Genomic DNA, 24576 nt, shown 5'->3' on the forward strand with positions numbered 1-24576 from the left:
ACGCTCCCTGGGAGCCTTCAAAGAGACCATGGCCCAGCCAACACCTTGATTTTGGACTTCCGGCCTCCAGAACTGAGAGACTATAAATTTCTGTTGTTTGAAGTGACACCTGTTTATGGGACTTCATTACGGCAGCCACGGGAAACCAACACATGCTCTAACGTGCCTTGTGTGCGTGGCTCAAGCCTACGGGTTCTGGAATCCAAAGACCTTAGATTTCAAGGTCACAGGACTGCACGGGGAGTCCTGGGACCAAGCATGAGAAAATCCACTGCAGGGATGGCCCACTGCAGAAATAAAACTCCCTTGAGCCACCAGAGTGTGGGAGACATCTAACAGGGACCTTTACCTTGAGGATGTATTTAACGCCTCCGTAGATTAATTCTACATCCACAATGTTCAGCAGAGAGTCTGCGGGGAGGACCTGGCCCCTGAGAGAGAAGACAGACCCGTGGTCAGTTTGGGAGTGACCAAGAACTCCGCAGCCATCCATCCCCTGGATATGAAAATCCACCCATTCTTTGCCTCTTCTAACTATCAACACACCTGATTGATAAAAGGCAAGGAATGGAGAGTCCCAAGGAACCCGACATCCCTTAGAACTTAAGGAAACCGCTCTTGTTACAGGATGTGACATTTCCAAAAGGCTCCTCTAAGAAGCAATAACCATATTGCTTCTTCTTGAAAGAATTCCTTATGTGGGAATTCTGCCACCCGCTTATGAAAGAAACGAAAGCACGGATTGCGATTCTATTACCATTCAAAAGCATATTATCCAAGCACTAAGAACTTTCGCCCTTCTAGTTCCCTTTCAGTAGTTTCCTTTGCCTACCACAGTGGTTTTCAAGGTGGGGTCTGCCTCTACCCCGAGGACATCTGGCAATATCTGGAGACATACTTCATTGTTCTGACTTCCAGGGGGAGAGGGGATGCTATGGATGGGACCAGGGATGCTGCTAACTTCCTACCCTGTCCCACAGGACAGCCCTCACCACAAAAGATGACCCAGCCCAAAAGGTCAGTGGTGCAGAGGTTGGGAAACCCTGGTCTATCCCAAGAGGGAGCTCCCAGCCACTTCCACAGGGTCCATTTCACTGGTCATCTGATTCAGGTGAGGGTCTGGGAAAGGACCATTTGTAGAGGTGACCTATAATCTGCTTTGCTTCTCAAATTCACCTCCTCCTCTCTGGACTCCTGAGTGTTACGACGTACCTTGCACAGCTCAGCACGAATAAGCACACCGCTGTCTATAGGATGATGGCTGCGTTGGCCTTGAGTATCCCTCCCCTCCCGCCCCCTACCCCAGCGTCTTCTAGGGCAGCCCAGGTTTATCCAAGGAATTCTACAGAGGCAAGCACGTAGGAGAGGTTCACTAATTGCTTGGCGATGGATTTACACCCAAATAAAGCGTGTTTCTGTCTTACTTGCCACCAGCACATATCCCAAGAGGGGAAAGGAAGTACCCATGGGCCCCACCTTTCCAGCGAGTGTAAGAAATCCGTCATGCAGGTCCTGAACATCGAGTCGGCCACGTTCAAGGCTCCGCACACCACCCCGAGCATGATATCCGGCTTCTCGGCCTGGGAGAGACTCTGCACATCAGTATCCACAGTGACCAAAGCCACGGGGAGCCAGGAGGGCTCCAGGACCCCCAGGGGAGACACGTGCAGCTCCCCACCTGCACTTTCTCGGCGATGAGATTATCCAACCAGCTGGTGTCAATGTCGTTGTTCTGGAAGCTCTCGGTCTCCAGGAGGTTGGTGAGATATTCCACGGTGGTCCTGAAGTCGCCCCGGATGGAGAGTTCCTTCAAAGCCACCACCATGTTCCTTGAGGGGAAGGCACACGGATTATTTTCCCAATTAACGTACACGTCATCAGAGTTCTAGAGTGGTTTCCAGTGAGTCAGAACCACACAGAAGTTTAGGGAGGGCCCTGAGTCAGACGGCTTGGGGCAATGTCAGCTCCAGCATTGACTGGTACAGCAAATCTTGGGCCAGTGGCTTAAATGCCTGGGCCTCAGCTTCCTCATCTGGAAGATGGGGGAATAACCCTGCCTTCACACAGATGCTTGGGGATTAAAATGAGACAGTCTGTATAAAGCACATGGTCACTGATCAATAAACCTTAACTGCTATGAAATGATTTATTAGCGATTATAATTGTTATTAACCATGCCAGTTGCTCTGACTCCCTCTCCCGCTGGACCTATCAAAATCCCGCAGTGTCCCAAGAACGAGCCGCTCTTTACCTGTCCACACAGCTGTCCAGTGTGCCTGGGCTGCACAAGTAGGTGGCTAACACCGGTGCCCCCCTCTGGGCATGGCGGTCACCAGCCCACATGTGCTTGGCTGTAACCACCTCCAGTTTCCCAGAGGGGCTGCCTCCCCCCAAACAGGGTGTCCAGTCCAAAGGGCAGAAACCTCCACTCTCCATGAAATCATAGGGAGAAAGTTATGGGGAAAGGCACCAGAGGAAGAGGAGGCATAGGAACCCTTCCTGGGAGAGGAGAGCTTTCACACCAGTTACGATGCTCCTGCATGCTTCCAGCAGGTGTGACAAGGGGCCACGAGACCCCAGCGGGAGGGTGAGAAAATGAAGACGCAGTGAGGTTAAATGAGGGTGTCAAAGAGGCTACTGCAAGTTGGGTGTGGGACCCGAACCTGCATCTACAGGCTGAGCCACTGGATTCAAGGGTGACCAACTTGTCCCGGTTGGCTCAGGACTTCCCCAGTTTTAGCACTGAGAAATCCCACATCCCGGGAAACACTCAGTCCTGGGAAAACAGGGACAGTTGATCCCCCTCTTGGACACTGACAGCAATAAGAGCTGGAATTTTTCCTTCCTATTCTGCTGTAGTGATTACTGGCCACTCACAGTGTGGGACAAGCCACAGATCCCTTCACTCAGAGACAGCTGGGCTGGCTGACCACCATCCCACCTTTTATTAATCCTTATTTGCTCCAAGCGTCTCAATTTTTCACTGATTAAGATGAAATATTCAAAGCTGGCAAAGAAACTCTCTCCCTCAAAAGCAGCAAACTCCATTTTTTTTTTTTTTGTTTTGTTTTGGTTTTTTTTTTTTTTGGCAGTACGTGGGCCTCTCACCGTTGTGGCCTCTCCCGTTGCAGAGCACAGGCTCTAGATGCGCAGGCTCAGCGGCCATGGCTCACGGACCCAGCCGCTCCGCGGCATGTGGGATCTTCCCGGACCGGGGCACGAACCCGTGTCCCCTGCATCGGCAGGCGGACTCTCAACCACTGCGCCACCAGGGAAGCCCAGCAAATTCCATTTAATTCATGGCTAAGTGCCCCAGCCCAGAGATTTAAATGCTTTTCAAATGAAATGTCTTTCACTCTAAAAGACACCGCCACAAGAATGTTTAATTTTACAAACTGAACTGGTGTTTACCTTTTTGTTCCCAGGTCAAGGCAGGAGAAATGTTAAGATGAGGGGGTTTTGATCGCTAATTTTTAGGGAAATGCAAATCAAAACTACAGTGAGGTACCACCTCACATGGGTCAGAATGGCCATCATTAAACAGTCTACAAATAACAAATGCTAGAGAGGGTGTGGAGAAAAGGGAAACCCTCCTACATTGTTGGTGGGAATGTAAGCTGGTGCAGCCACTGTGGAAAACAGTATGGAGGTTCCTCAGAAAACTAAAAATAAAATTACTATAAGATCTAGCAATCCCACTCCCGGGCATATATCTGGACAAAACTCCAATTTAAAAAGATACGTGGGGCTTCCCTTGTGGCGCAGTGGTTGAGAGTCCGCCTGCCGATGCAGGGGACACGGGTTCGTGCCCCGGTCCGGGAAGATCCCACATGGGCCCGTGAGCCATGGCCGCTGAGCCTGCGCATCCGGAACCTGTGCTCCGCAACGGGAGAGGCCACAACAGTGAGAGGCCCGCGTACCGCAAAAAAAAACAATAATAAAATAAAATAAAATAAAATAGGATCTGCTCCCCATCTCCTAAAGTGCTGCTACATCTGAAGCAGCAGGTTAATTTTTAGTTTCTCAAAGGGAGGGAGGGAGGGAAGGAAGGGAGGCAGGGAGATACTGACGAAATGGCCTCTTCCCGGTTCTCTCCCCAGGAGAAGCAGTGCCCAAACTGGGAATCGGCAAATTCATGTAAGCCTCCAGTGGCAGCCACGCTGAAATAACCCCACACGTTCTTGCTGCTGCGGAAATTCAACTCCTGGACCGTTCCAGAGCTCGGCTTAAACCCCTGGAGCCCAGACAGAAAAAGCAAAATGGAAGAAATAGTTACTCCAGATATATTTTCATCAGAATTAAATCCTAGGAAAACCCAAGAGCCCCGCCCCCCCCACACCCAAGAGCTTAGCGTGATGAATAAAACAGATACTTCTCACTAGGGGTGCAGGTGTTTCCAGGTGAGCATGTCAATGTGTGTCATTTTTACTTAAAAAAAAAAAAAAAGTCTAAAAACTACCACCAAGTGGGACCGGTGATCACTGATGGAGCTGAGCGAAGGTACATACTGATTTTAAATGTTTGCCATTGTTGATAATAAAAAGTGTAAATAAAAGAGGAGTTGGCAGGATTTCCCTGGTGGTCCAGTGGTTAAGACTCCATGCTTCCACTGCAGGGGCCACGGGTTCAATCCCTGGTCAGGGAGCTAAGATCCCACATGCTGTGCAGCACAGCCAAAAAAAAAAAAAAGAGGAGGTAGATTTCCAATTCCAGATTATGAAAATTTCAGCAGGTAAGGAAATCCAGTGTTAGCCCTTGCTGATGCTAACACACACATAATTCCCTTTGTGGGGATGACCCATCCCCTTCTGAGTATAACTGTGGTAAAGGGAGGGGTGGGTTGGATCCTCTTGCTGGGATTAGAACTCTTGAAGCTTGTGATGGAGGCATTTGTTTTGGCAGACATGCCTGGAGGCAAGAGATGGAAAGTTCCAGGTGCCTGGGCTATTTCTACACGTGATCCTCCATCCTCCCAGGCACCTGTGAACAAGGCATCAATCCTCTGAAAATTTCCCCTTTTGCTTTTCCACCATCAGAACTGACTGTTTGCCTGTAGCCAAAGATCCCAAACTAATACAGTCACCATAGTTTAAAATTCTTTCATTAAAAAGGTGGGGGTGGGGTGGAAGGACTTCCCTGGTGGCGCAGTGGTTAAGAATCCGCCTGCCAATGCAGGGGACACGGGTTAGAGCCCTGGTCCGGGAAGATCCCACATGCCGCGGAGCAACTAAGCCCGTGCGCCGCAACTACTGAGCCTGCGCTCTAGAGCCCGTGAGCCACAACTACTGAGCCCACACGCCTAGAGCCTGTGCTCCGCAACAAGAGAAGCCACCACAATGAGAAGCCCGCGCACCGCAATGAAGAGTAGCCCCTGCTCTCCACAACTAGAGGAAGCCCAGGCACAGCAACAAAGATCCAATGCAGTGGAAAATAAATAAATAAATTTATTTACCAAAAAAAAAAGGTGGTGTGTGGGGCGGGGGGTAAAAATAAAAAAACCCAAACCTCTCTTATCCCAAATTTCTTAAATGTAGTTATTAAACAACTAAATTGTGGTAGGTTATGGAGATTATGTGACCATCAACTGTCAGTAAGCATGTAAACTTGATAGATGCCAGCTGGTTGGTATCTTAAGGTACAAGTAGGAACAAGTCACATAGGGACTCCTTAGAATGAACCAGATTGTATGTTGCAGCAAAAAGTTCATGGGGCCAGAAATCCAAGGGCCTGTGCTCTAAACTTGCCTGTTTGTCCCAAAGATGGACGTGGTCTATAAAGTCCACCAGTGGGCGTTGGCCATGGCCTTACCAAGTCCCGGGTGTGAAGGTGGTCACCCCAACCTCTCGAGCTATAATGTGGGGTGACAATGCCCAGCGGCAGGGCTGTCATGTAACTGACATATGAAGGCATCTGCCTGGTACCTGGGACATATCACATGTGGATAAACTGTGGCATGTCCCTTCCCGCATCCCTGTGTCCTCGCCTATAAACTGTGAACCCGGGTATCTCAACAGGCTAAGGTTCGGGGTCTGCCACACGCTGAGAGGTCGGAGATGGTGGAAACTCAGGGCCCTCAGACTTGCCTCATCTGGGTTTTCGCTGGTGATTCTGGCCGCAATGACGTGGCCTCGGGCGATGGGAGGGTTGGAAGGGGTCTCAAAAGAAATGGGCGTCACCCCCCATGGGGACTCTCCATACAGAAGCCGGATATCCTTCAGCCGGTGCAGAGGCACGCCCATGGCGATCTGAAATCAAGAAATCCATCCCAAAAGAGGGTCAGTCCCCAAACGTGGAGGCCAGTGCTAGAGGCGATGCAGGTGGTGGTAGGGGGTGAATGATTTCGGATATACTGAGCTCCTCCTGTGCCCACCAGACCGGGCGACATGGTGGCAGGAGAGGCACGGAGATAGAAAGACAGATGGCTTGACCCTGCCCCCAAGGAGTGAACTGTGTCGCTGGGAAAAGAAGCGACAGTCACAGAACAACATCGCGAGCATCAAATAAAAGCTACAGATCCTTAGCGCTGTGGAAGGAGTTGGGGAATGGTGGTGTCCAGCTGCAGAGTCAAAGAAGGTTTTGTGAAGGACACAGGGAAAGCTGGGCTGGAGGACCGAGTGAAAAACAGACAGTGACGGACACCAGGTGAACCAAAAGATCAAACTGAATCTGCTGGGTCTTTGGATGTGACACACTAAAAGGGACCCAATGGCACCTGTGTAATAAAGTGTTTAAGTGACTTCCAGCAGGAAGAAATGACCAGGCAAATTCAAATGGAGGGACATTCTGCCTGAACACTTCCCAAATGTCAACATTCAGGACAAAAAAAATAAGACTGGGCAACGGTTCCAGATTAAAGAGATTAGGAGACATGAAAATGGAAAGGGATGTATGGGTCCTGGATTGGATCCTGGACTTGAAAAACAAAGGACAGCAACAAATTATTGGGACAACAGGGAAAACTTTCATGTAGACAGTAAGTAACATTAGATAGGTAAGTGGAGGGTGTCAAAGCTCTGTTTCTGGAGTGGGGCGATCCTATCACGGTATTATTCCCAGGAGGTTCTTATCTGAAAGAGTTAGAGGCAAAGTGGCATGAAGTTCAAGCCAAAACATCTCTCAAAAGGTTGAGCGAAGAAAAAACAAAAATTATACAAAAACACAAATAGAGAGAGAAGAAGCAAATGTGGTCAGATGCTAACAAGTGGTGGACCGAGGTGCAGGGTATGGGTGTTAATTGTATTATTTTTGCAACTTTTCTGAAATTTTTCAAACTGAAAAAAATAAACAAAATAAAAAATGGTATAAAAACTCTGGGAGGATTTTTAAGAAATTAAAGTTAAATTCTAATTAAATCAAAGTAAAACTAATTAAATTAAATTTTCAGTTAATTAAATTTAATCAAAATTTAAATTTTTAAAAATTTAAAAGAAATTTTCAAGAAAGAAAGAAAGGGAGGAAGGAAGGAGATATTAGTTAAAAAATTAAAGAGTTTCTATTAATGCAAGAGTTCCTAACTCTGGGTGACATGTTCTTAGCAGGGGTGAGCCCAAGAGGGCAAACATTTGTTCTTGGGGGTGAAAATAATCTTACTCTTTCTATGTACAGGCAGACCTTGGAGATATTGGGGGTTCAATTCCGACCACCACAATAAAGAGAATATTGCAATAAAGCAAGTCACACAAATTTTTTGGATTCCCAGCACATATAAAAGTCCCATTTACACTATACTGTAGTCTATTAAGTGTGCGATAGCAGTATGTCTGAAAGAACAATGTGCGTACCTTAAGTAAAAAGTACTTTATTGCTAAAAAATGCTAATCATCACCTGAGCCTTCAGAGAGTCTTAATCTTTTTGCTAGTGGAGGGTTTGAAATATTGCAAGAATTAGCAAAATGTGACACAGACACGAAACAAGCAAATGCTGTTGGAAAAATGGCACCATTATAACTTGCTCGACACAGGTTACTTCAATTTGTAAAAAACAAAAAAACAAACAAAAAATGCAATAAAGCAAAGTGCAACAAAACAAGGTATGCCTGTATAACGCACAGCTATATCTACAGTTTCCAAACCGATATACAGTATATCTGTGATATTAACATTTCATAGGGGAGAAATTAGGGGCGGAAATGTCTAAAAGGGCTCCATGAGGAGGCTGTGATGATAAAAAGGTCTATGAATGGGTACTGGGGAGGTCTACAAATGCTCCCAAATTGTATAAAATAGATTTTTCCAGGGTGAAGGGCCATGGCTTTTGCCAGTTTCTCCAAGGGCTATATGGCCAGACGAAAGTGACAAACCACTGCATGGCTCTCCGTGCTACCTACACATTAAAACAGTCACTCCCCAGGACACCAGCCAAGAGACGAGCAGGGAGGTCTAATTTGAGCAGGACAGGGGATCCCCACTCTGGGCAGAAGAAGCCCCAGGGTTCGGAGCCCATTTCCTTGCCTGTAGCTGGGCGGCCGGCAGGTTGACATCGGCGATCATTTCCGTGCAGGGATGTTCCACCTGCAGGCGGGGATTCAGCTCCAAGAAGTGGAAGCTGCCATCCTGGCTGTAGAGGTATTCAACGGTCCCCGCACTCACGTAGCCCACGGTCTTGGCCAGGCGCACGGCACACTGCAGAGAGACGGAGGTGGGCGAGGGGCTTCCAGCGGTTTTCTCGGGGAAAACGTACTAGCTCCCTCACTAAAGGCAGGCTGAGGACCTGCTGTGTGTAAACTACCTTGGGACCTCTGAGATCGTACTCCAGTAACCCCGTGTGAGGCTGAAATCATCTCCACGATGGGCCCCCCCACGCCAATTGGTCTCCTCTTGGACACCCACCCCACTTTGGCAACTTGGACTCTTGAGAGCTCTTGATGGTTCTGAGCTGAGATGCCTCCCCCCGAACTCCCTAGAGCCCACCTGCTCCATGATCTCGAACACGGCTGGCGTGGCAATGGTGGCCGGCGCCTCCTCTATGATTTTCTGATGCCTCCGCTGGATGGAACAGTCGCGCCCGAACAAGGACACGGCGTTCCCATACTGGTCAGCGAGGAGCTGGACCTCCAGGTGATGGGCGTGCTGGGCCAGCTTCATGAGGAAGACTGGGGAGCCGGGGATCTCGCTCTGCACCTGGGGGGGACGGCAGGGTGGCTGGCTCCTCCCAGGGGAAGCAGGGCTGGAGCAGGAAGTTCTCCAAAGGGGGCGCAAAACGATGGCAGGGATGCCCGCGGTTTTGCCGATCTTTCAGTTTTACCTCCCTCAAAGACATTACATTCTCGTGGTTTTTAAGTCAAATATGTGAAAATACATAATGCAGAAACTGAAATTCTGCAACAACATCTCCTAAGGATAATATGCCGTTAAGAGTTGGGTAGAAATTGGTTTTCTTCTATGCGTACAGAGAAAACGTTTCTTGAAACAAAAATAGAACCAAAACACACTACTCTGTAGGCTTCTCTTCCTCCCACTTAATTCACTCTCTCAGCCAGCTCTCCTCGGTGGAACCTACAGACCGACTTACTCCATACTTTTAACATCTGAAAGGCACTGTCTCATAGGCATGCTGTCCAGAGACCCTTAAAAATGAGGTAAAAATAAGTGTTCACATAGAATTATTTCTAAGACAAATTCTTTGTAAGAGCAAGAACACATGGGATGATCCCACCTATGTGAAAAATAATAAAACAGAATTATATGAAGGTCTATGTAAAAGTCTATACTACAGTAAAAGTACTGGAAAGAAACCCAGTGGCTAACAGGGGTTACATCTGAGAGGGGGCAAGGGGTTGAGAGGTGATGTCGCGAAAGGGACCTTTCCCTTTTTATTCGTAACGTTATTACTGAATTGCCTGAATGTTGACACCGAGAATATTTTCATATTGAACTCATGTAATTAAAAAAAGGAAGCTTGGGGGAGGCTCTGCATACAGTTGGGGGTATATGGGAACTCTGTCCTTTCCACTTAATTTTGCTGTGAATTAAAAACTACCCTAAAGAGTAAAGCCTGTTTTTTAAAAAAGAAAGGAAAAAGCTTTAAAATCTGTACAACCCCTAAATGCAAGGTAGGATCCAGGACTGGATCCTGAAACAGAAAGGGGAGATTAGTGGGGAGAAGTGGGGTGATTCAAATCAAGTCTGGAGTTCACTTAATAGACATGGATTAATGAAATTAATCTCTTAGTTGTGTCAATCATGGTACTGTTACAAAAGATGTTAACAATAGGGGAAAGGAAGTGAAGGGTAGATGGGGACTCTGTACTGCTGTTGCAACTTTCCCGAAAACATAAATTCTTCCCCCCAAAATACTCCCAAACCAGTACACCCCAATAGGGACATGTGGTAGTGAAACCACTACTTTATATAATACTCACACATGGCCCACAGCTGTATAAACGGTAAACCTTTAGAGAACGCGATTTACTGGTATGTATTTGTCATGCATGTAAAGTACATGCTATTTAACTAAATCCTTCTTCCCCCACGGTCTTTACCCAAGAAAATAATTCAGAAGAAGAAAAAAAAGCTAAATATTATTTATAGTATTAAATACCATATTATACTATAGTGGAACTGTGTATAATAATGAAAATGGAAGCAAGCTTCACATTTCACAAAAAAGGAAATGTTTGATAAATAAGACAATGGCCACATAGGGAATGCTGTGCAATCGTCAGAATAACTATGAGGACTGGACAGGGTAAAACTGTTCATGATCCACAATTTGAAATTTTTTAAACGTAGAACAAAATATTGTGTAGGCCAAAGACAACTCTTTAAAATATACATGTGAATATTTTGTAATAACCTATAATAGGAAAGAATGTGAAAAAGAAGAGATATATATGTATAACTGAATCACTTCGCTGTACACCTGAAACATCTAAAAATTTAAAAAATAAAATAAATTAAATATACACGTGAGCAAGGTCTACAAGAAAGCCTAGAAATATTAAAATAGTTGGGTTAAGAACGGGAAGATTACCGGTATGAATTTTTATAAACATTGCCAACAATGGGCATAATGGGTTTTTTTTAATCTATAGTTAGGTGACCTTTTAAAAAATTTTTTAATTGAAGTATAGTTGATTTACTATATCATGTATGTTTCAAGTGTACAGCACAGCAATTCAGTGTTTTTTGTGTTTTTTATTTTATTTTTGGCTGCGTTGGGTCTTCGTTGATGCGCACAGGCTTTCTCTAGCTGTGGCGAGCGGGGGCTACTCGTTGTGGTGCGCGGGCTTCTCATTGCGGCGACCTCTATTGTTCTGGAGCACGGGCTCTAGGTGCACGGGCTTCAGTAGTTGTGGCGCACAGGCTTAGTTGCTCCGCGGCACGTGGGATCTTCCCGGACCAGGGCTTGAACCCGTGTCCCCTGCATTGGCAGGTGGATTCTTAATCACTGCGCCACCAGGGAAGCCCAACTCGGTTTTATATATACATTTTTTTCTTTTTCAGATCCTTTTCCCTTATAGGTTATTACATAATATTAAGTATAGTTCCCATGCTATACAGTAGGCCCTTGTTGGTTATCTATTTTATACGTAATAGTGTGTATATGTTAATCGCAGGCTCCTAATTTATCCCTTCCCCCACCCCCTGCGTATAATGTTTTAAAAGTGGAAAACCAGCTACAAATAAGTAAATATACGATTCGTTCAGACAATAAAAATCAATTGTCTAGAAATGTTAGAAATACTGAAACTGCTAAAATGTACAAACTATCCCATCTCTCTATAGACAAATATAGACACAAACAAATATTCTCACAGACAGATACCTCTGAAATCCTTTAGAGACACACTGATTCATAGAATCAAACCATCTAAAGGAAATAGTGTACAGATCAACAAAAACCTTGGACTTCTGCAAGTAAAAATGTATACATTTGTTTTGCAACACAACACAGCAATATTGCAGCTCCCGCAAGTGTCCTCTTGATTGTGACACAATAATGTTAGTGGAAGGAATCTGGTGGCCACCAACTGAATAAACACAATTCCCAAAGACACATGGAAAAATACGCAGCGCGAACAGCTCACTTGTCTGAAAAGTATTGGGAAGTCCTCAGCAGTCTCCACCTTCCGGATGCCTTTCCCTCCACCGCCTTCAGAAGCTTTGATCATCAAGGGAAAACCAATTTTTTCTGCTGCCTGGGGGCAAAGGACAAACAGACCACTCTAGAGGTTTCCGCTGCTACCAGGATGATGAGAAGGTTCTGGCACCTGACCCCCCAGGAGCGTTTACCTCCAAGCCCTCATCGACATCTTTCACGCAACCATCGTTGTAAATGTACTCTGGGACGCTGATCCTTTGCCCCTGCTGCAGACTCTCTTCTGTCCACTCCACCGTCAGACCTGGAGGGTCACAAAGAAAACTGAATCTTCCCCCAAAGAGCATAGACACGACACAGAAACACAGGGCCTCTTCCCACCAAAGCCACTCTAGACCTGGCCTCTGGACCAGCAGAATTCAGACACAGCCCTTCAGCTTCCTGCAGTGGATTTTAATTTCCTTAAGGACTGACTCAACCCTGAATGGGAAACCAAGCTTAAGAAAATTCAGACTGAGTCTACCAAGAACAGCCATATTAACCTGAATCCAAAAAAAATCCCAACTCCAGCTCTACCCTATGGAGATTAAAAAAAAAAAAACAAAACAGAAACAAACTTTTCACTCTAAATTTAAAATTCAATCTTTGGAGGAAAAAAATCAAACTGAGTATGAAACTCTTGAGACGTTTTTCCTGTTTATTTTTTTTAATTTATCCTAGAAATTCCACTTTTAGGAATTTATCCTAAGGACGTGATTAAAATGGACATAGAGAGTTAGGCAAAGGACTATCAAAGCTTTTAATATTTTCAAAATTAGAAAAAAATTCGTCGGAAACAACCTAAATGTATAGCTGTAGAAGGATTGTTAAGTCAATTACGGTACATCTGTATAATATAGTCCTATGCAGGCATTTTAAATGTTGTAAAGTGTATTTACTGACATAGAAAGACTAGTGAGAAAAAACAAGTCACAAACTATTAAATGTAAGAGCTCTGGTTTTTTAAAGGATGTGCCTAGAAAAAAAGGCTGGAACAATATAACAAATGATCAAAACCGGGTCAGTCGATTATAAAGGATTTCTATTTCTTTTTCTGTACTTCTCCTAGTTTCTAAGTTGTCTACAATGACATAGGACCACTTTCATGATCATTTAAAAATTTTTTAATGAAAGAATTAAAAAACTATACTCCTGTCACCCCCTCTGCTCACATTAGCAAGATTGGGCCCAGGAGTTCCCCCGAAGTGAGGTTCAGGGTCCCTTACCGCTTCCGCTCCAGGGCAGCGTTGGGATCTGCAGCGTCTGGGCCACGATGGTGGAGGCAATCTTGTCTCCCAGTGCCCACATGGCCTCGCTGGGAGGGCCTGAGGGATTGGGGCAAAGGGGAAGGCAGCCTCAAGTCAGCCACAAGGCCCTGGAAGCCAGGTGCCAACCAGGTGCACAAAGAAAAGTCCCCAAGTCCCAGCTTCCAAGGATTTAACATCAAGTTGAGGAAGAAAAAATCTATTAGTCTGCTACTTTACCAGTCAACTTTCAATACATGTGGATTGTAAACATGATTTACAACCTAAGCTCTGTGGCCTATACAAAGTTCACTAGCAAAAAGCTAGACCAAGGGGGCAAGCCAGCACCCCAAAACACTAGACCATGCAAACTTTTTCTATAACGAGCCATAAGCAATACATAAATGAATGGGCAGGGCTGTGTTTCAATAAAACTTTATTTACAAAAGCAGGCAGTAGGCCAGATTTGGCCTGGGCTGTAGTTGGCTGGCTCTGGGGCTGGACCATCGATCTCCAGAATTAAACATGAGAGATAACGAGAGTCCCATGTGACAGCCAATCAGAGGTCATGGACAAAGAATACATCAGCGAGCACAGGTCACCAGGCAGACCCTTAGGTGAATATCAGGTATTGACTTAGCACCAAGCTGCTTTATATGCGAGTCTGGGTTGTGGGCCCAGAGATAAGGAGCAGCAATAGGGATTTATGGGGGATGGTAAATGATTCCCATCACACGTAACAGATAGTGTAACTGAGCAAAGTTTACAAATTTCAAATCCAAATCCTGAAACAAACAGACACCGTAGACAATAAGTATCATTTTACCTAATAAGTAGTAGAGATGATAGGCTCTGGTCCCAGGGGGTGAGGGCATTCCAAAGGTCTGAGAACAGCCCAAGAAAAGGTGTGGCCTTATCAGAAAGGTTTCCAAACCTAGTTAGAAATCTGAACATGACTGGTATCTCAGTGCCAGCAGGAACACCAGCCGAGGGTTCTGCTTGCCCGGCATTATTCTGCTGTGGTAACCATGGTAATGGCTCCTATTTCCCTGGGCTGGCCGACCTATCCACGTGACCTCCCACCCCTGGATTCATTTGCTCCTGACCATGAAAGTGTAATGTGGGGATATCAAACCGGTCCCCTCCTTATAGGGCTGTATTAAAGAGAATCTGACCCACCGAGCATCCCATCAACACCCCAATTCCCACGCATCTGACGGAGGCGCACTCTACCTAAGAACGCGATCTCGTGCTTGTGCAGGAGCTCCGGAAGTTTGGGGTTTTCAGAAGCATGGCCCCAGCCAGCCCACACCGCCTGCAAACACAAAGAGGCATGAACAACGGTCTTTCTTCAAGAACCCGCCTACCATCACACCCCAGAAGCTCTTTGCTGGGTCACGTCAGCCCGGGATTTCAGGGTCTCCTAGGACCCAGCTCCTCCATCCCTTCCAAACTGCGGAACCAGGTTGCTCCAGAGCTCAGGGCATCACCCCCGCCGTGGGCAGACTGGGGTGTCCCATCTGACTTACCTGCACGGGGATCCTCTTGGCAATGTCCACAATCAGCTCCACGTTGGCATAATTGTTGTTGTTGGGCCCTCCTGGGACGGGGACGTACTGATCTGCCATCTTGATATACTCTGGGATTAAACAGGAGAGAAAAGAAAAGAAGGGCTGGGCTTCCCTGGTGGCGCAGTGGTTAAGAGTCCACTTGCTGATGCAGGGGACACGGGTTCGTGCCCCGGTCCGGGAGGATCCCACATGCCGTGGAGCGGCTGGGCCCGTGAGCCATGGCCGAGACTGAAGTCGAGGACAGAACATCTGCAGGATGCAACCCCGCACCACTACTGAAAGGATAACCATGAAGATTCTAGGGCAACAATGGACAAATGTATATGACAGCTCAAAGAAAACTGAGTATGACTTTAATCATGTGAAAATATATGTGTATCTGGGGACTTCCCTGGCGGTCCAGTGGTTAAGACTCTGTGCTTCCAATGCAGGGGGTGTGGGTTCGATCCCTGGTCGGGAGCTAAGATCCCACATGCCTCATGGCCAAAAAACCCCAAAACATAAACAATAAATACTTCAAAAAAAAAAAAGAAAACACATGGGTGTCTGGACAAGGCCTGGAAGGCAACAAAAAAGAAGGAAACAAGCTATCAAGATAGTCGGATCAGAGGTGGGTTTAAAAAATTTTTTTTTTAAATTTTTGGCCTTGCCACACGGCTTGTGGGATCTCAGTTCCCCGACCAGGGACTGAACCCCAGGCCACGGCAGTGAAAGCCTGGAATTCTAACCACTAGGCCACCAGGGAACTCCCTAAAAATTCTTATTTAAGGTTTATCTTAATATTGTTTAGCCATTAAACAATACAATGTTTGTTTTTAATCATGGTAAAAAACAAAACAAAACAGGGCTTCCCTGGTGGCACAGTGGTTGAGAGTCCGCCTGCCGATGCAGGGGACACGGGTTCGTGGCCCGGTCTGGGAGGATCCCACATGCCGCGGAGCGGCTGGGCCCGTGAGCCATGGCCGCTGAGCCTGCGCGTCCGGAACCTGTGCTCCGCAACGGGAGAGGCCACAACAGTGAGAGGCCCGCGTACCCCAAAACAACAAAACAAAACAAAAAAAACAACACATAACAAAATTTACCATCTAATCATTTTTGAAGTATACAGCTCAGTACTGTCGAGTATTCACACTGTTGTGAAACAAATCTCCAGAACTTTTTCATCTCACGCATCTCAAACTCGATACCCATAAAATGACAATTCCCCATCCCCTTCCCCGAAGCCCCTGGCAACCACCATTCTACTTTCTGTCTCTATGAATCTGACTACTCTCGGTGCCCCATATAAGTGGAATCATAGAGCATTTGACTGGCTTATTTCACTGAGCATAATGTCCTCAAGGTTCATCCCTGCTGTAACATGAGACAGGATTTCCTTCCTTTTCAAAGCTGAATACAATACAATGTTTTGATTTAAAAATATTCATATTCTTTAAAACCAGAATCCCACTTCTAGAAATATGTTCTAAGAAAACACTCATCGACGAGGCCAAAGACTGATGTAAGAGGGTGTTCACGGGGCAGTGTTTTGAACTGTGAAAAGCTAGACTCAATCAAAAGTCGGGAGTTGGTACATCTGTACTATGAAATTCTTGAAGACCTGAAAAGAAATGATGTCGAACTTTATGTGCAGACTTGGAAAGAAACTCGAGAGCCATGCTTCCTTCCGGGCCCGCTGGCCTCTGATGTTTACCCAACACGTTGTGCTGGTGACTGGAGAGGTCCCAGAGATTATAAAGCGAGAAGTCAGACCATGACCCTCTCCTCACTGAATTTTACTATCATGTTGGAGAAGATAAACAAGAGACAGACATGATAACTACAGGGTGTGAACAGCACCGGGGCTCTCTGACAGGGCTGCCCTGGAGGACTATGAGACCCAAGTCGTGCGTGGAGGGGTGGAGACCTGCTGTACAAAGAGCTTCGGGGAAGCACTGCCAGCAGAAGGTCCAGAACATTCCAAGCCTCTGCAACAGGAAAGAGCGAGGCCAAAACTGATGAGGCCAGCGTGACTGGGGCCCAGGGATGGATGTCTAGAGGCGGGAGATGGGGGTCCAGGAGGCCAGCAGGGGCCAAGTCATGTGGGCCTTAATTGGCCTGAGTGAGGTTCTGGAATTTTAGCCTGAGCACAATGGAAGACCCGACAGCCTAAGGCTGTGGACTCAGCCCAGGGTTTCAATCCCGCCTGCATCACATACTGGTTGCATGACCCTGGGCAAGTGAGTTACACCCTCATGCCTCGATTATCTCATCTGTAAAATGGGGCTAACAAGGAAACCTGTCCTCACTGTAGTGAGCAAAAAGGAGGCCACGTCTGTGCAGAGCAGAGCCGAGAGCCTGGACTCTGGGGAGGCTCGGGGGGCTGAGATAGCTGGTGCTGGACACAGGAGGGGGCTGATGGGACCTGAGCTGTGTTTTTTTTTTTTTTTACAACCACTGCGCCACCAGGGAAGCCCCTGAGCTGTGTTTTTAAAAGATCTGTTTGACTGCTGTGTGCAGGGTCTGTAAAGGGATACAATTGTTCAGGGAAAAAAGCAAATTGTCCAATAGTTATTAACAGAATGATCAATGGTGATAGACATGGAGAGGTAAAGAAATAGAAAAATGAAGGAGTGATTGAAAAACAGTACATACAAGTGCAAGAAGAAAACATATGGAGGAAGAAACACCAACCTACTGTAAACGTTTCTCAAAGGCGAGATTTCCACTTTGCATGTTAACCATTGGCATTTTTATAAGACATATGGGTCACTCTTGTTGTCAGCAGAAATTTTAATTAAATAAAGAAAGGGGAAATAAATACGAGCTCAGAAGAGGTACCCTGCGATGCTGTTTGGGGTCCAGGATGGACTTGGCCCAGGTGGGGTGAAGGAGGTGAGCGCAGGTAAGGACGCGGGGACGTGGCAGAGGGGAAGAAAGTCAGGGCCCAAGTATCAATACCTGCGTTGGCTTTGAGGTCCTCGGGGGTTACCAAGACTACAAACCGGATGGCCCGCTCATTTCGGAACATCTCATAGGCCCACCTGCGGATGGAGCGCATACATTTCACGGCGGCGATACCATTGTTGGCGATGAGCACCTGGACAGGGGAAAACGAGGGAGGGGCCAGAGTTGCACATCTACCTGTGCTGGAGGCCGAGTGCTACCCCAGGGTTCATCTCACCTCTGTGAGCCTCCCATGGCACCTCTTCGTAGTTCTATGGCACTCAGCCCAGCACAGAGCAGGTACTTAAAGTCTGCTGGATGCATGAATGGATGACCCAATGGATGGATGGTTGAATGGATGATGGGAGGATGGATGACCAGATGGATGGACGGATGGATTAATGATTTTTGATTCCTCTGTCTGGCACCATCATGTTCATGTAACATTTTTTGAGCGTTTAGTATGTACCAAGCTACAGTACAATGTATTTTACCAGCACCATTTCATTTCAACCTCACAACAGCCCTTTGAAAGAGGTTGTATCTGTATCACTATTTGGGGTTAAAGACACTAAAACCCAGAGGAGTTAAGGCACGTGCCCAAGATCAAACAGCTAGTAAGTGGCAGAGCTGGCACTCGTGGGCCCTCCACAGTATGACCTATGCTCTGAACTGTCCCCGGTGGCTGCTTCTGTGTCCAGAAGGTTAAAGGTTCCAGATTTGGGAAGGAAGAAAGGCAGTGAGGCTGGCTGTCCCCAGCAACAGAGGGGTCCTAGTTTCAGTTCTCACTGTGTTGTGAACTTGCTGTGTGGCCTGAGGCAGATCCCTTCCCACTCTGTGCTTCATCTTTATATGAGGAGCTCAGACTGGTAAACCTCCTGGTTTGGTCTCTATAAAACCAAGCTCTAGTTTTCTTGTTAAAAAAAAAAAAAAAAAATTAGATGTATAGGTTCAAAGCTCCAACTTCTGTACCAAGTCCATAATTTTAAGGTCCTTCCATCTCTGACTAATCTTCATGATGGCCCTGAAGGACAAGTCCCATTGGAGATCTGGGATGTGATCGCCTCTCTTTTACAGAAGGGAATGCGAGCCCAGACATCACATCCCGCGAGTGGCCACCGTAGTTTTTGCGTTCCTTTCCCCCTTTCAAAAATGCCTCCAATGAATGATGACAGAACGGCTGGGCTATGGCTTCCTCAACTTAATTATCAGATCAAGGCTTTGGGGCGGGGCGGGTGGGGGTGGTGTGGGTGTGTGCATTTTCAGCCAGGGAGACTGGTGGCAGCCAGGTTGGGGAACCTATATGAGTCTCTGTGGCTCAATGCCGTACTTAGGATGCTGGGGTGAGGGCATGGGCTCTGGTTTCAAATTCCAGCTCTGCCACTGATGAGCTGCGAGACCCAGGCAAGCCACTTCCCCCGTCTGGGCCTCAGTTTCCTCATCTGTAAAGTAATACCCACTGACAACGCTGTGGGGTGGTTAAATGAGACACAACGACGTAAGCAGTTAACAGGATGCCTGGCCCAGAGGAGACCCTCAGTCAACGGTAGCCGCCGCGATTGTTGCTGTTACCATCATTATCACCACCCTCAAATAAAATGGAAAAGCAAAAGGCTTTCAGTCAAACTGAGCTGGGTTCAAGTCCTGACTTCAGCACTTACTACCTACGTGACTTTGGACAACCAATGTCGGATCCCTGAGCTCTAGTTTCTCTGTGAATACGACGGGAATGATCAAACAGCACGAGGTCAGGGCCTTTACCAGCTAGAACAGGAAGCAGTGTGAAAAGCCTTCACAAACCACCAATTTTAGCTGTTTCCTTCCGTCCCTGTCATTCTAGTACCTGGGTCTGCTCTCCTGTAAGGAGCTATACCCCTCGAGAGGGCAGGGCTGGGTTTTAGGCTCCCCTCCTAGAAACCCAGAAAGCAGCCCCCTGCACGAAGGGTCTTTGCCTCCCCACCCTTCTCAGAGGCCCCAGTCTCCTCCTCTGTGACGTGGGGTCACGCACCTGTCACTTAAGCTGTCGTGAGGGTGAAAAGCTGATGAACCCCAGCGCCCAGCCCTTCGCAAGCGCTCACAAAGGGGCAGGACTTTTTCTCTGCAGCCTGAGGCTGGTTGGCCCACCTCACCCCACACCGAGTGCCGGGATCCCATCTGTACCTTCTCGATGACCCGATCCCCCCCAAAGCGCACGACGAACTCGGCAGGGGAAGCCACAGTAAAGTCTCTGTGCAGGTCCGGCTTCTTCTGTTCTCGGCCTCTTCTCGCCAGGTGGAGTCCGGACATGCTGGGCCTGCCAGGGAACAGGACTGACGCGTGAGCAAGCAGGTCTGGGATGCTCGGGGAGGGGGTCAGGCACCCGGCAGCTATGAAATGCACATCCACAGAGAAGCTAAAGCCCACCAGACCCCTGCTGCTTTGCAGTCCCTCTCCGGGGAGCCTGAAACACTTTACGAGGAGACTCGAGAGGTCAGATCACAAATGAAGCAGGAACGACGCCCTGACCTGCTCCAAGCTGCAGGATCAGATTTTTCATCTTAGAGTCATTCTTACTTTATACGCCCATAATTTAGGAGCTCAAATAATACAAAAAAGCTTAGAACAGGGGTGCAAGTTTATGATCAGGGAAGTTCCCACATTCTAATACTTTACACTTGTTAAACAGTTTGTATCTTTCATGTGCTTTTCTGTACGGGTATATCAAATTTTTTGAAAAAACTGAAAACAAAAAAATGTATAACAAATAGAGGGTCCCTGCCCCATCCCCCTCTAGAACCCCACCCCAGAGGAAATCACGTTTGACTCTTTCTGGTATTTACACATCTCCACGGTTCTGAACAATATGTGTACATTATCTCGTGAGTCATCCATTTAAGACACCATCCATCTATGAACTTCTTATCTTGACAGATGTGGAATTAGTGCTCTTAAGCAGCCATCCCATCTGCTCCCCTTTCCCCAACCTCTCAATACAGGTATACTGCAATTTGGTAAATTCAGTATTTGGTTTTTTATGAGTCTGGGATCATTATTCACAGGTGAGGGGCTGTGGTATACCAGATGTTCTTTTTTTTTTTTTCCTGTAGTGATTTTTTTTCATTGACTTGGTTTTCCTTGTATCTGTCGCTAATTCATCTCACTCCTCAGCCTCTTAGTACACGTAAGATAATTGATCAGTTCCATTGTTTTCCATGGACCACATCATTCCTGAAGGCCTCGACTCTCCTTTCATCCAGACGTTGTGCTCTAAATCCCTAGGCAACCATCAACTGGGACTTCCCTTCACTGGCATCCTTAGGATTCCCTTTGCCTTTCCTTGGGGTTTGATCCTGAATGAGGGACCACATGGCTCCCTCTTTCTTGATGGACTCCCGTGTTTTGCTGGGGTATATCTGCCAGTAGTTTCATCCAGTTAAAAAGATGGTACAATGGCAGGACACATGACAATAACGCCCCCAACATGCCTGTCTTATCCTGGCTGCATAGGGTTCCCTTGCCACTATCACCTCAGAGACTCCTTTTGGCTCTCTCGGATCCCTTTTTTCTGTCCTCCATGTCTTGCTCCTCTTTGGTTTACTCTCTTGTTTCAGTGGAAGACATCCTTCAGTAGCTTTCTAAGAAAAGGTGTTCAGGGGAGTAAACGTTTTGTGGCCTTGCGTGTTCTAAAACTGTCTTCCTCTGCCATCACATTGGACCCGATCATTTGGCTGTGCATGGAATTCTAAGAGGGAAAACCTTCTCCTTTAGAATTTTGGAAGCTTTATGTCACTGTTGTTGTGGCTTCCAAGAATGCTAGAACCAGAGCCATGATGATCCTTGATCCTTTTGTAGGTGACCTGTTTTTTCATAACCAGAAGCTTATAGGATCTTCTCTTTGCCCCAGTATTCTACAATTTTAGGGGTGATTTTAGTGATGCGCTGAGGTGTGTGCCTACTTCCATCAGTAAGGCTGGGAAGCTGTCAGGCCCCTTCAATCTAGAAACTGAGGTCTGGGAGTTTATCTTCAAATATGTCTTTGGTGGGCTTCCCTGGTGGCGCAGTGATTGAGACTCTGCCTGCCGACGCAGACGACACAGGTTTGTGCCCCGGTCCGGGAAGATCCCACATGCCGCGGAGCGGCTAAGCCCATGAGCCATGGCCGCTGAGGCTGCGCATCCGGAGCCTGTGCTCCGCAACAGGAGAGGCCACAACAGTGAGAGGCCCGCATACCGGGAAAAAAAAAAAAATGTCCTTGGTGACTTCCCTGCCTCTTTTTTCTCCATTCTCTCCTATTACCTGGATGTTGAAATTCCTGGACTGCCCACTAGTTTATGTATTTTTCCCCTCTCCTATTTTCTCTCTCTTTTCTTCTACCTTCTGGGCGATTCCCTCAGCCTTATCTCCTAACTGTTCAGTGGAGTTTTTAACATCTAAGAGCTTGGTTTTGGTCTGTCAATATCCCCTTTTCTATACATCCTGTTCCTATGTGTATAATATCCTCCCTGCCCCCGATGAGGGTATTTATGATAGCTTCTCCAAGTTCTCTTCTCCTGATGTGGTGTCTGTTTCTCCCACGTTTCCTGTGTCCCCTTTGTTGGTATGTTTGGGGCCTGCCTTCCATCTTAGAAACTGCACCCAAATGTTTCATAAGCTATGGTTGCTTCCTCATGACCAAGAGCAGGAACTAGAGGGCTGATGAGAAGTACTGAGCATGTGCTGGGGTCACTAGACCCTGACCTCAATGCAGGGTGACCTGGGAGGACTGTGTGTTGGGGAACCCCAAGTATTTTTAGAGTCATCCTCCCTGGCTGGTCCAATTCCCCCAGTAAGGAAAAGTTTTGGGGTCTTCTGCCTGGAGGATAAAGGTTGGCCAGGAGCCTAGGGACCAGGGGGAAGTGGGAGAAGTGTTGGGACAGGTCTGGGGGGCAGGGCAGCTTTCAGGATTCAGCACGCACACAGCACCCATCCTCCGGTTTGGGACACTGGCTCCATAGTGCCCATCGGTCTCCAGCCCAAAGACCCTCTGCCTTTCCCTCTCCAGAGATCAAACTGCCTGCCTGCTACTGGGGTGGAAGTGGGAAGCTCCCAGCCACCTGGAGCAGATGAGGGGTCTGGGATTCTTTCATCCAATCCGTTTCATGTAGATGCTCCCAGACGTGGAGGCACCCAATGTTGCCAATCCCTGCACCTTCTGGGGTACAGGTTCTCAGCTTCCCTCACTGCTGCCTTACGGCTCAGCCGTCTTGGTTCAGCTCAGCCAGTGGCTGCTTGTTCTTCTGCTTTTCTGGCTTCCAAAAATGTTGCTGCTAACTTCCCCTCCTGTTCTTCCAGGGCTTGATGGGTTTCCAGCTCTTTAAGAAAATCTCTGCTGGGCTTCCCTGGTGGCGCAGTGGTTGGGAGTCCGCCTGCCGATGCAGGGGACACGGGTTCGTGCCCCGGTCCATGCCGTGGAGCGGCTGGGCCCGTGAGCCATGGCCGCTGAGCCTGTGCTCCGCCACGGAAGAGGCCGCGACAGTGAGAGGCCCGCGTATGGAAAAAAAAAAAAAAAGAAAATCTCTGCTGTCATTTGGTGGGGTTTTCACAGGTGCAGAATCAGGCATTCAGCCCACTCTCTCAACCCGGAAATGGGCTGTTCAAGCAGGGAGATAGCCACCTGCCAAGCCACCTGCCAGGCATTAAGTTAGAGGTTCGCCACCCAGGGGTGCATCCAGCAACTGTGTCACCAGGCATTTTGGGAGGCTGGGGCTGAGTGGGTTTGGGGGGCCAAAAGTTTTGGTGAAGAACTGATAGACCCGGGACTTCCCTGGTGGTCCAGTGGCTAAGACTCCGTGCTCCCAATGCAGGGGGCCCGGGTTCGATCCCTAGTCAGGGAACTAGATCCCACATGCTGCAACTAGGAGTTCGCATCCTGCGACAAAAGATCCCACAGGCGGCAACGAAGATCCCACGTGCCGCAACTAAGACCCGGCGCAGCCAAATAAATAAATAAATATTTGGGGGAAAAAAAAAAAAGAACTGATAGACCCTAAGGAACACTGCCAGCACGTCACCGGGAATAGCAAAGCTGGAAGCCAATAAGCCACTGTAGGGAGAGAAAGCCCAGTTTACAGATGGGCAAACTGAGGTCCCGACAGGCAAAGGGAATCACCCAGCAAGTCAGCGGGACTGGGGCTCTTTCCATCACACCAGGAAATGCTGGGTGTGGGCATTTTCTGTTGTATAAAGTCTATCCATGCAGGACAGTTCCCCGTGGGAAAAGCCTTCTACAAACCTGCAGTCTGTCCCCCTCACCCCCACCCCAACCCAAGCCCTGCCTATCAGAAATGAAAAAATGGACTTGTTGGCCAGGAAACAAAACCAGAAATGAATGACAGAAACCGATAATGACGCTATGCCACCACAGGATTTGTATTTTCAATTAAGACTGTCTCCGTTCAACAAGGCTTATGCATGTTGTCCGAAAGAACAAACAAATGAACAAATGATTTCCGGCCCCTGAACTGGCCTTCCTGCCTCCCACAAACTGCAAGCAGCTTTTCTTCTAAAACCTCCTAGGACTGAACTGCTGAAACGAAACAGGACTTAGCAAAGGACTCTGAAGGTCAATATCATCTTACAAATATGAACAATGCTTTCATTATAATTACATTCCATTAACCAACAAGTAGTTCAGTTTGTTTTTAAGAACTTTCTTTCTTTCTTTCTTTCTTTTTTTTTTTTTTTTTTTTTTGCGGTATGCGGGCCTCTCACTGTTGTGGCCTCTCCCGTTGCGGAGCAA

General features: G+C 47.4%; 1 protein-coding gene across 1 annotated transcript in view; it reads right to left on the bottom strand.

Annotated features, from left to right (window-relative positions):
- ACACB (acetyl-CoA carboxylase beta) overlaps positions 1–24576 on the bottom strand; it is a 144178-nt gene that overhangs the window by 60023 nt on the left and 59579 nt on the right. Inside the window, exons 3-16 of the mRNA XM_024741428.1 lie at positions 19980–20112; positions 17835–17973; positions 14853–14962; positions 14557–14638; positions 13306–13404; positions 12235–12344; positions 12030–12140; positions 8911–9120; positions 8452–8622; positions 6084–6245; positions 4071–4234; positions 1679–1829; positions 1477–1580; positions 350–431 (exon numbers count right to left, since the gene is read on the bottom strand). Of these exons, the coding sequence (XP_024597196.1) occupies positions 350–431; positions 1477–1580; positions 1679–1829; positions 4071–4234; positions 6084–6245; positions 8452–8622; positions 8911–9120; positions 12030–12140; positions 12235–12344; positions 13306–13404; positions 14557–14638; positions 14853–14962; positions 17835–17973; positions 19980–20112 (1828 nt within the window). The remainder of the gene's footprint in view (positions 1–349; positions 432–1476; positions 1581–1678; positions 1830–4070; positions 4235–6083; positions 6246–8451; positions 8623–8910; positions 9121–12029; positions 12141–12234; positions 12345–13305; positions 13405–14556; positions 14639–14852; positions 14963–17834; positions 17974–19979; positions 20113–24576) is intronic.

Source organism: Neophocaena asiaeorientalis, unplaced genomic scaffold, assembly GCF_003031525.2.
Source record: "Neophocaena asiaeorientalis asiaeorientalis breed wild unplaced genomic scaffold, Neophocaena_asiaeorientalis_V1.1 scaffold648, whole genome shotgun sequence".
Taxonomy (NCBI): domain Eukaryota; kingdom Metazoa; phylum Chordata; class Mammalia; order Artiodactyla; family Phocoenidae; genus Neophocaena; species Neophocaena asiaeorientalis.